We start from the raw sequence: 11,056 nt of genomic DNA, 5'->3' as shown, positions 1-11,056 counted from the left end.
TGACCCCCCTGACCTCTACCAGCAGACCCGCCGCTCACTGACCTCCTGTGGGCCGGTACTCCTCGTCCGCGGTGGGCCGGCGGCTAAACGGGCTGAAGCTCGGCATGACGATCAGAGCCAGAGACACCAGGATGATCTGGGAATCGAACACAGGTAGAGCTGCAGACGCTGCCCCACATGAACGCTGCTGTCTGGAGGAGTGCTCACCAGTAGGCAGGTGCTGGTCTGAGCTCCTCTGCTGACCGTCTGCCGGATGAAGGTCTGAAGCTGCTGAAGCTGAGCCAGCAGGGAGCTGAGGTCCCCGGGAGACACAGAGACACGCACGATCACACACTATTCATCATAGACTGTAGAAGCATGGACAGCAGGCCCCGCCCCCGGGCTTCAAACAGGAAGTACCTGCAGAATCCCAGAGACTTCTATTTCTAAACAAACAGCTGTGGATCAGAATCAACAGATCTTGGTGATCCTCATTCGTTTCATAAAAGGACCAATCAAAAGCCTTAATAAAAGTGGGTGGAGCTTCTTGGCCTCAAGCCTGCTGTCCAGTGTTGGGGGTGCGGCCTTCCCACAAGCTCGCTCCTGGTTGGTCAGAGCCGTTGCCATAGAGACGACTCTGACCAATCGCTGTTGTCTGGCTCCACATGCCGACGCCCATTTCCTGGTCTAAAGTAGCTTATCCAGTAGAAATGAAGACATGCTGTCAGGTGTTTTCTACAGGTGACGTCGCGCTCCACTGATCCTACAGTCTGTGGATCCAGGTGAGCTCACCTGTTGTGTTTCTCCAGCTGCTCCACCTTCCTCTGCAGGTCTCTGTTCTGCGCCGAACACGCCGCCGCCCTGCGCCCAACAACACATGAAACACATTTGCTGTGGCTCCACCCACACTCTGCAGGCTCAGAATTGTGAAAGTTCCACTGTCAGAGCTGCTGGTTCTGACCCAGACCCAGCCCGCTGCAGGTGTTTCCAGGTGATCCCTGGCAGGAGCCTCACCTGCGGGTTGGGTCGGGAAAGGGCAGCAGACTCACCTGCTCTCCAGCCCGTCGATGTACTCCTTCCGGCGGCGCCGGCTGTCCTGGGCTGACTGCTTGTTGCGGATTTTCCGGCGGACCTTCTTCAGGACCCGCTCCTCCGCCTGCGGGGAGCCGTGGTTAGCGGGGGCGGTGCTGCTGCAGGTGCGGCGGCGCTGCTGCAGGTGCGGCGGCGCTGCTGCAGGTGTGGCGGCGCTGCTGCAGGTGCGGCGGCGCTGCAGACTCACCTTGGTGAGGGGCAGGTTGTTGGGCAGGGAGACCCCCTCCTGACTCAGCAGCTTCTGCTCCTCCTCCGTCAGCTGCAGCTGCAGCAGAAGGACAGTGAGTTCGGCCCCCAGCGGCCACAGGTCACCTGACAGGAAGTCTTACCGCGTCTTCGTCGGGGCTGGGGGGGTCGGCGCCGCTCAGAGCGCCCGGTCCGGCTGCCGGGACCAGCGGGAGCTGCTTGAGCAGGCAGGAGTCGGAGAGCAGCAGCTGAGAGCTCCACCCATCTGCAGGGAGGGGGGTTAGTCCCTTCAGGGGTCAGAGGTCACGGGAGCCCGAGCAGTCCAGCCGGTTCTGACCAGCTGGACTGCTCAGAACCTCCTCTGCGGTTCCAGCAGCAGCCGGTTCCTCAGGTTTTTCTGCTACAGATCCGGTTTTTCCGGACGGCTTACCGAGCTCGATGGAGATCACGTTGTCGTCCGCGGGACCGGGCTTGGCCCCGCCCAGCCCGCTGATGTCATAAACCACCTGGTAGACGGTGGCTGAGGGGAAGGCTGTTGCCGGGGCGACGGGGCTGTCCTCGGACACGCCGCTGTCACTCTCTGAGGAGGGGTCAGCCGGGGCCACGCCCCCAAACACCTCGTTCGGGTCGACGGCGTGGAGGACGTCCTCTGGTTCGCTGTCATTCAGTGCCTGTGGGGGCGGAGCCTCAGTGAGTGCTGGCGTGTGATCCCTCCAGGGACATCAGGACGTTCGTGTTCTGTTCAGCGTCACATGAACACTCACGCTGTCGGGGTCCACCACCCAGTCCTGCAGGGGCTCCTCTGAGGCGCTGAAGATGAGGTCGGCGCCGACGAGCCGCGGCCCGGTTTCTGCTGGCACGAACAGCTGACCGCTCTCTGCATCCATCACCTGGAAGGTTCACAGGTAACAGCTTAGCAGGGGGCGGGGCTTCCTCTCATCAGGTCACACCCTCTCTGAAAAACACAGCTGGCAGGTCCAGAAGAGCCTGATGACGTTAAGTTCTGGACCCGCCCAGAACCAGCCAAACCGGACCTCCTGTTTTCCCTGAAGAACCAGATGTTGTCATCAGAACCGTCTCTGCAGGTGACAGGTGAGCGCGTGCAGAGCAGGTGACGCAGCAAAGCAGGACATCCTGGTGTGCGAGCACGCGCGCGCTCCAAACAACAGGTGTGATGGCGGTGGGCGGGGCGAGCAAGGAGGACGCAGAACTCACTAAATATGGGACCAGAACCTCAGAACCGCGCACAGACAGCACCTGAAGCTGCGCGCGCAGCACCGAGAACTCTGACGTCACGAACGTGCAGGTTCAGGTGAGTTCGGACAGGTGGACGCACGCGGACCAAAGCCGCAGAACTTTAGTCACGGCGGGGAGGAACCGCAGGTCCAGTTCTGGGTCTGAACAACAACTGCGCTCCGTGGTTCTGGACCTGCTCTTATCTGTTGGGTCTTCACCCCGAACCGAACCACCGACCAACCGGCTGACTCACCGAACACTGTTAGTCCGCCGTCGGTTCCGGTCTACATGAGCGGATCCACAAAGCCAGACTGGCCCACACGAACCGCAACAGGTCTCCCGGAGGAAAGGCGGAAGTTCAGCTGGCAGCACAAGCTCCTCCTCTTCCTCTGCTGCTGTGACGTAGCTGTCCATGTCGGTGGGCGCGCGCACGTCGCCCCCTGCTGGCGGGAGTTCTGAGTGCAGCTTCCGGTCTTAGAGGGAATTTAGTTTGATGTAAATTAATTTTCTGACAAATAAATCGATTTACAGAATGAATCCGTATTTGAACACAGATCGAGTTTGATGTTAAAATAATGTTTTGATTGAATGACATCAAATCAGGATTTCATGTCGTGTTTGAACTTTTACTTCTGTTCTAACATGAAACACAGAAGGTTCAACCAAAGGAAGCTGGTTCTGGAGCAGATGGTCCTGACCCAGAAGGACCAGCTGCAGCAGGTTCTGATGGAAAACTCCTCCGGGTCTGAGCTGGTCCTGGACCCATCACTGTCTCTGCTCATGGTTCTGGAGCATGTTCTGGAGGGGTTTGGAGGTCACCGTTTGGAGCAGCGGTGTCGAACTCAAGTGGGTTCAGGCTCACATCAACCCGTCGGATCTGAAGCGGGCCGGACCAGAAACATTAGAGCACACCTTTGGTCTCTGTAGCTTTGATGAGTTTTTTCTCAGTTGGAAGAAATGTGTCAGCGAACCTAACGGATTATGATGGTCTTTGATGACGTTGGTCATTGTGACGTCACACCTGATCATTTTATGGCAGCTTAGCGGCGCTGAGGCTGGCAGACAACATAACTGCATCTGATCCAGAAGTGGCACGCGCTTGCAAAGAAATGCTGATTATTTCTTGATGCTGGTATTGCTTTGGCTTTGCTCCCTCTGGTGGCAGAATTGCGCATTGCGACCATTTCTTGAAATAACCGTAACTCGCCACAGGAATGAGCTACAAACTTGATGTTCCTCCCCCAACATCCTTATATGTTTTCTCTTCATGACTAGCCGGATTAGACCGTCTGGCGGTCGATGTTTGATGCTCTGCAGCAGCAGCCGGACTGGTCCATGGAGCTGCATCAGATCGTCTCAGCTTGAAAGGAAGTTTGTGAATAGAATAAGAGAACCTTGATGTGCTGGTGGGGGAGGGGGTTCAGAGGTGGTCCAGCAGAAGTTTTGTGACGTCACTCCAGTAGACATCTCCACTGCCCAGCATGCGGTTCTGTCTGCTCGGCTCTTTAAAGTCACAAATCATGTTTAATCACTTTTTATTAAAAAGAGCAAAAAGTTCATTTGCTCAAAACTCTACACATGAAAATCCAACTGAGGGTTTTGTTCAAAACTGTAAAACTTTATTAAACAAAAGAACATTCAAACAGGTAACAAACACTAAAGGAAAACCAGCGGGGGAGGGGTGGGGGGTGTTCTCTGCATCTTCATGTGATGATCTGTGAGGAAACAGAGGAGACACCAACCAGAGCAGACCATTACAGGACGTGGCATCCTGTTCCTGCCACGGATTTTCAAAATAAAATCATGTGCTGCATGTAGCTGTGTGTGTCCATGCACGTGCACGTGTGTGGTCACTCACATCCTTAACGGTCTGTTTGATGAAGTCCTTCCTGCTGCTAAGGTCGTGTTCTGGAAACATGTCGAACACCTGAAACAAAAACCGGGTCAATCAGACCAGAACACCGGCCCACATGGAGGTTCTGGTTCGGATTCCACCTGCTGGCAGATCTTCTTCATGGTCATCTCCCCCAGGTCGGCGTCTCTCAGCAGCGTCTGCAGCGTCTCCTTCAGCTTCTCATCACTCACACTCGTCTTCATCATCTTGATGAGCGGCTGGTCGTCATCAGAGCTGTCTGCAGCTGCACACGTGCGCAGGTGAGAGACTGCGTCTGCAGCTGCACACGTGCAGGTCAGAGACTGCGTCTGCAGCTGCACACGTGCAGGTCAGAGACTGCGTGTGCAGCCGTGTACAGTTGTTTGTGGAATGAACATGTTGCAGGTTCAGCGTGAACACAGGTGCATGCAGGTGCAGACATGTCAGCAGCTGACAGGAAGCAGATTTTCAAAATAAAACCATCATGAACCAAACAATGAAAACCAGAACTTGAGCTTTTCTGTAATTCTGAGGAGGCCGTGTATTCACGTGGACGTCTGAGACACGTGCACGTCAGACAGGTGTGTGCACATGCTCAGTGCTGCTCACCTGTGTTGGAGGCTCTGCTGCTGTCGGCCTTCTTGACTTTGGCTGCAGGTCGGAGCGGAGCGGCTTTCTTCTTTCTGGGCTGCAGGAACCAGAACCATCAGAAATGGAGCTAACGGGTCTGCAGAGACCCGTCCTCAGAAACCTCAAAGTTCTTCTCCTCCACTAACGGAGTAGTCTTCCTCACCTGCAGCTCCTCCAAGCTCCTCTTCTTCATCCTCTTCTTCTTCGTTGGTGTCTCCTGGGACGTGGCCGTCTTCTTCTTGGCTCGGTCCGACTCCGACCTGGAGGACTGACGACCCCGGATGACATCAGGATGCTGCTCTGCGGTTGGTCAGTCTGACTGACTTACCTGCTCTTCATCTTCTGATGTCTCAGAGCGCCGCTCCTCTTCATCTTCCCCATCAGACTGCGCCGCTGCAGCTGCCGTCTTCTCGTCTTCGTCGTCACTGCTGGAGTCCATGACGATGGCGCTGGACTTGCTTCTGGTTCTGGACTTCTTGGGGGTGCAGGAGCTGCGCTCTCTGGGCCGGCTCTTCTTCTTGGAGTCCTCGCCGGTCAGCTTCTTCTTGGACCTCCTCCTCTTCTTCACAGGAAGCCGCTGCAGGAGGAAGCAGGAGGTGCTGATAGGAGCAGCTGAGCTCTGAAGGTCAGGAGGCGCGGCGAACCTCAGAACTACGCACGCCATGAGTTCTAAACGGAGAGCCGGTCGGGACTGACCTTTCCGCTGTTCTTGGGCGATAGCAGGAAGCCGAGGATCCTGTGGATCAGGTCTGAGTGGGTCCCCTTCTTCTCCAGGTCCAGGACGGTGCAGACCAGCTTCAGCTTGCTGTTGCTGAGGCTGGAGCTCCTGCGAGGAGAGCGGCGCCGGCGGTTTCTCTGGTTTCTGCGGTTTCTGTCTGAATGTTTCCGCTCACTCACTTCAGCAGCTTGTCCCGTTTGCGGTGGAACTGCTCGCTGTCCGCCTGGAAGGGGAAGCCGTTGAACAGGCGCAGGTTCCTCTTCATGGTGGACACCTGAAAGGGACCGGGTGAGGAGAGGGTTCTGAGCGGGCCGGGCCGGTCACCTGCGGGCTTTACCTTCCCGGGCCGGTCGTACAGGATGGAGTGGAGCGGCTTCAGGTCCGCGGCCTTCATCCTGTTGATCTGGTAGGAGGTGCGTGGAATGTCCCCCAGTTTGTCTCCAGCCCCTGCAGGGCGGGAATCGAACCTGCGGTCAGCCGCTGAGCGGCAGGACGGCGGTGGGGCGCGCTCCGGCAGCTTACCGTCTCCCATCCTCAGCTTCTCCTTCTGTTTGGGGGCTTGGAGGTCCAGCCTCTCCACCGTCTTCTTGGCCCGCTTCCCCTGGAGGACGCCGCCCCCCCCGGCTGCAGCAGAGCAGACGTTCAGCAGCAGGTACGCAGGTGAGCTCACCTGAACAGCACGCTTCTCCTCACAGGACTCCGTGGATCCGCTCCGGTCCGGACCCGCCTCCTCATGGTCCTCCTCAGACGGCACGGAGCTCCCCATGGTGCCGCAGGTGCTGCAGGTGATGACATCACTGTTACAGAGCCGTGCCAACTGAGCTGGGATCAACAGAACCAACAGAACCCGAGTCCTTCCACGAGGGCGACTCCTACCGGACTCAAACCTTTGGTTCTGTTTATTCCAAATCATGGAAATGTTTCCGTCTCAGAAAAGCGTTTCAGAGCTCGGAGATCGACGCAGACTTCAGTCTGATGTCCACAGATGAGCTCCATATGTCAGAACCGCCGCAGAAACCCGGTTTCCTCATTAGTGGGTCGGTTTATGGAAAGACCTGAAGAAGACCATCGAGAACTGAACGGCTCTCTGGAGCGTTTATGCTGATGAGAGTTCTCTGTTTCCATTCAGAGATCTGCAGTTGTAGTAGAAGGCGGCTGACCCCGCCCCCATCAGCTGTTTACACTCCCTCCCACTAGCTTACAGCCCCCACAGGCTAACATTACCTCCAGCATCGTTTCTATTAGCTGTACAGTCCAGATCCAGATCCAGGATCCTGATCCAGATTCCAGCTCAGACCCGGAGAACAAAGACCTTCATGAATCTGTCTGCATCAGAATGGGGCGGAGCAAGGAGACTGTGGCCCCGCCCAGTGTGTTTGTAAATAAAACTCCAAGCTTTGTCCACTAGCATGTTTCCTCTGCAGAGATTTGGATTCGGAACATCTCAGATCTGAATGTCATTTCATTGTTTTTAAGGCTGCGTTTCCGGTTGTTCATGAATGCTTTATAAATAAAGTTTGGGGATCACTTCCGTTAAGGACAGGTAAAGATAAACCCGGATTCTCTCAGAATGACTCCCCGCCTCCAGGCGCCACGCGCTCGGTTTAAGGGCGTGCACGCGGGTTCCGCGCCTAGTGAAAATAGAAAAAACAAAACTAATCTTAGCTAAGAAAGCACGCGTCGCCGCATTAGTTGATCACTGCGCAGGCGCAGAAGCGTTCCGGTCGAAACAAACAAACCAGTCCAAACCTCTGAGCGGCGCGTGCTGCTCGCTCGCGCGCTTTAACAACAAAGGCTGAGTGACGCAAACGGCGGCACTTCAAAGACACGAAGTTACGGCGCGAAACCCGCGAGCTGTGGAACCGTCCACCTTTTCAAGAAGACCCGCGCGCGGCTTACCTGTCACTGAGCCCGTTTGATTTCACGATGGCGGTTTCCCTCGGGGGCGGGGCTACCGCGGCCGCTCCGTTGATTGGACAGTCTTCTTCCTCGGGATGTCTCGCGCCGCGTTCCTGCCCCCTGCCGGCTGGAGGCTCCCCCGGGCTGGACCCCCGGATCGTGAACCTGCAGGACACCGTCCACAGCTGATCCTCCTGGAACTGCAGTGACGTCAGTTTCAGGGTCTCGCTCCGTTATATTTAGGGACCGTCAACAAATAAATGATTGGACCAAATCAAACCAAATCCCTTTAGAATACAACGGACTAAGAACTATCAGGAGCAGCAGTTTAGATGACCTTCCAAGTCTTTTTCTGATTTTAGTCCGTTTTTAGTGTACTTTTTTCTGAGCACCGACTCCAGATTCCAGGATAGTCGTTCACTGAGGAGCTGGAGCCTGAAGAGAATCAGTCGACCTGTGTGTGGAAAACACAACTCCACTGTTGGTCCGCTGATTGAAGAACAGTTCAAGCTTCTCACAACAGAAGCAGAACAAGATGCATGCTGGGTAAAGATTTCAGGACATTTGAAACAGAGATCACAGAGAGAAAGAAAGACCTAGAGATGAACACCAACAGAAAATGGTTTTAGTCATCAAGTCTGTGAACATCAACCGTGTCATGATTGTTCAAGAGCGACCTAGAGACAGGGACTAGGACCGGGAACGTCAGAGTGACTTACTATGTGATTCACGATACAGAGAGTATCTCCATATACCAAACACTGCAATAACTAATATATTATCTTGGTAATCTACGATAGATAAGTATTTTTTTCAAAACGTTTTTAGAACAATTTCATACATGATATTTTCATAAAACACAATTTCTAACATCAAAGACAATCATGAATAAATACTAGCGTGTTGTTACAATAATAAAATGTTAATCTGTGGCTAAGAACCAAAAGATAGAGTATATGTAATGGCCTTCTCACTTCAAAGGGCATTAAATATAGAAATATAAATTCACAATGCTGCATTTAAATTCATTTTACATTTATGTCGGATCATTTATTATTATTGAGGAACAGTATTAATGCTGCGCTTGTAAATATATGATGAGAAAAAGCCTTGAAAGCTGATCCTGATTCTTGGTTGTATCATTCTAAAGGGTTTGGTTTGGTCCAATGATTCATTTGTTGACGCTCCCTAAATATTACAGCGAATGTCTGTCGAATATCCAACCTCAAACTGACTTCACCGCCGTGTCCTGGAACCGGTACCGTCTGACCCAGCAGAGATCTCACACAGTAAGGATGTTCTGATGGCAGCAGATGATCTTGTGGTTCTGTTAGTGGATCTGTCTGCAGGTTTATCACAGTTGATCATGAGATCCCGATTGGTCGGCTGGAACACTGGGCGGGGCTTTCTGGGGAAGCCCCACAGTGGATGTGGTCTTACCTGACAGACAGGTCTTTCTCGTCTCCTTTCCACTGAGCGGTCTGGGCCGGACTGGACCGGGCCGGACCGGACCTTTTAGCGTTTCCATTACAAAATGGACCCGTTAAGCAGGACCAACTGGTACCATTTCTAGACCCGCGTTGGTTGTAGGTCCATAGAAGAATGGAATGGACCCGTGAGGGCGGAGCTTCTGTCGTCACACCATGTAACCCATTGATTGGTGGAAAGGTTTTATGACAACAGGAAGTGTCCGACCAGCGCTTTTCCTGAATCAAGGTCCAAACCCAAAGTTCTGTCCTCTCTTGGGCTGGATTTTTCTTCGTTGGACCTTTCCTGCTCCGGGGCCGAAGAGCGGCTCTTCCTCCGGGGTTCTCCGCCCGGTTCAGACCCGCATGTGCACGTATTTAAGTGCGATCAGCACAAAACCTGATGGAAATTCATGTTGGCCACATTTACCCTGAGACACATCCCTGCATGACCCGTACGCATACATGGACGTACACCCAGGTCCATAAAGTACATGTTCCAATCATACTTCCTGATGAAGGAGAGAGCCGCCGTAATACAAAGTGAACTCTGTCTCCGCTGGGCAGAAGAAACCTAATGATCCCACCCCAGTCCTCCAGAGGGCGCTATTCACAGGTAATCCTCTGAGTAGAATATGCACAATAATTATATATAAACTCGGACATTTTGACAAGCGTTTAGGTGCATATTTAATAACATAAAGACTCCTATCTGTTGACACATACAGATCACAGCGATGAGTGACGTCTAGTGTGATGCATTTATTCATGTATGAATCTATTCTAAAGATGAAATAATCTGTTGATTAAAACAAACTATCCATCAAACACAGACGTCTTCGTTTCTGGTATTTTTATCAAACTGTCTCATTCTTTGTGTGAAGATGCTTCTTCAGTTGGAAATGATGATAAAATATATACAGACGTGGACAAAATTGTTCATGCCCCTCCGTTAAAGAAGGACAAACCCACAATTCTCACTGAAATCACTCAAAACTTACAAAAGTAACAATAAATAAAACACCTGTGATGTGAATTAAAGGACACACCTGAGTTAATCATGTCACTCTGGTCAGATAGTCTTCAATCTTTCATTGAGGTACTGTAGGAAAAAGAGCTGCTCCATTTCTCAAATTCAGTGTCCAGCCAGGTGTCCAGATAAAATGGTTAAACAAGGGCTTCCAGGGAAAATAAGACAGAAATAGATGTGTTGGAATGCCTGGTGTTGATGAAGGTTCCTCTGGTACGATTCCCAAAGAAGGACTGTTGTCCCATTGAAGGCGGAGAGTGTGCTGTGCTTTGGGTCACGTCCACTTGGGGTATAAAGATGGGAGAGAACAGAGAATCGGGGGCTTCGTCGACTAAATCTGAATGGTTACGCTGGAATACTCTCTGACTTTATTCATGAATAAACAGACCCTCTGAGCACGTGCAGAGTCGGGTTTTTCATTTTACTTTGACTCAATTTTTCCTCAACAGTAAGATCATTTTTGTCTAGGCCTGTTTCATTAGTTTTTTTTAAAATAATTATGTTAATCAACAATTCAAAAGTGATGGCTGATTTTGATTGTTTAATTTTCAATAATTTCTTATTTATTGTTACTTTTGTAAGTTTCAAGTGATTTCAGTGAGAATTGTGGGTTTGTCCTTCTTTAACTGAGGGGTACCAACACTTTTGTCCACCACTGTATATATTATTTTTACATGTTTGTGTTTATCAGTAGAAAACAGGGAATCATTGGTCACCATAGAAACCACAAACGGATCCCAGCTGAGGACCTCTGGTGGTGAACAGGTGTTACTGTTACCTGGAGCCTCAGACACGTCAGGTGTGTTTGTAAAGAACATGTAACTCCTCCCCTTAAGTAACCTCACCTCCTAGACTCTGACCACCTGGTTGACATTTCTCCGTCTAGAAACGTCCAGAACCACAGAACAGAACCCAGATGGACTCATTAGCTTGAACCTCCAGTCAGA

General features: G+C 52.2%; 3 protein-coding genes across 11 annotated transcripts in view; 1 reads left to right on the top strand and 2 right to left on the bottom strand.

The window, feature by feature from the left end:
• creb3l4 (cAMP responsive element binding protein 3-like 4) overlaps nt 1-2,899 on the bottom strand; it is a 4,949-nt gene extending 2,050 nt beyond the window's left edge. The window contains exons 1-9 of the mRNA XM_024258409.2: nt 2,747-2,899; nt 2,022-2,147; nt 1,688-1,928; nt 1,401-1,522; nt 1,259-1,336; nt 1,029-1,135; nt 772-840; nt 208-292; nt 43-136 (exon numbers count right to left, since the gene is read on the bottom strand). Of these exons, the coding sequence (XP_024114177.1) occupies nt 43-136; nt 208-292; nt 772-840; nt 1,029-1,135; nt 1,259-1,336; nt 1,401-1,522; nt 1,688-1,928; nt 2,022-2,144 (919 nt within the window). The 5' untranslated portion in view covers nt 2,145-2,147; nt 2,747-2,899. The remainder of the gene's footprint in view (nt 1-42; nt 137-207; nt 293-771; nt 841-1,028; nt 1,136-1,258; nt 1,337-1,400; nt 1,523-1,687; nt 1,929-2,021; nt 2,148-2,746) is intronic.
• sostdc1a (sclerostin domain containing 1a) overlaps nt 1-11,056 on the top strand; it is a 441,057-nt gene that overhangs the window by 296,017 nt on the left and 133,984 nt on the right. The gene's annotated exons all lie outside the window — the stretch shown is intronic.
• LOC112136592 (protein DEK) overlaps nt 4,091-11,056 on the bottom strand; it is a 35,705-nt gene continuing 28,739 nt past the window's right edge. For 4 of the 9 annotated variants that reach the window (XM_036215791.1, XM_036215794.1, XM_036215796.1 and 1 more), the window contains 9 exons: nt 7,614-7,778; nt 5,894-6,493; nt 5,693-5,822; nt 5,325-5,573; nt 5,160-5,264; nt 4,976-5,054; nt 4,489-4,667; nt 4,352-4,420; nt 4,091-4,208 (listed from right to left, as the gene is read on the bottom strand). In XM_036215791.1, the coding sequence (XP_036071684.1) occupies nt 4,197-4,208; nt 4,352-4,420; nt 4,489-4,667; nt 4,976-5,054; nt 5,160-5,264; nt 5,325-5,573; nt 5,693-5,822; nt 5,894-6,493; nt 7,614-7,778 (1,588 nt within the window). In that variant the 3' untranslated portion in view covers nt 4,091-4,196. Of the gene's footprint in view, nt 4,209-4,351; nt 4,421-4,488; nt 4,702-4,975; nt 5,055-5,159; nt 5,265-5,324; nt 5,574-5,692; nt 5,823-5,893; nt 6,494-6,938; nt 7,535-7,613; nt 7,779-11,056 lie in introns of those variants that run through there. The other 5 variants (XM_024258389.2, XM_036215797.1, XM_036215793.1 and 2 more) reach the window with 5 other exon arrangements.

The sequence above is a fragment of the Oryzias melastigma genome, linkage group LG16, assembly GCF_002922805.2.
Source record: "Oryzias melastigma strain HK-1 linkage group LG16, ASM292280v2, whole genome shotgun sequence".
NCBI classification, from domain to species: Eukaryota; Metazoa; Chordata; class Actinopteri; order Beloniformes; family Adrianichthyidae; genus Oryzias; species Oryzias melastigma.
Note: the sequence above shows the minus strand (reverse complement) of the source record. Positions and strands in the feature narration are given on the sequence as shown.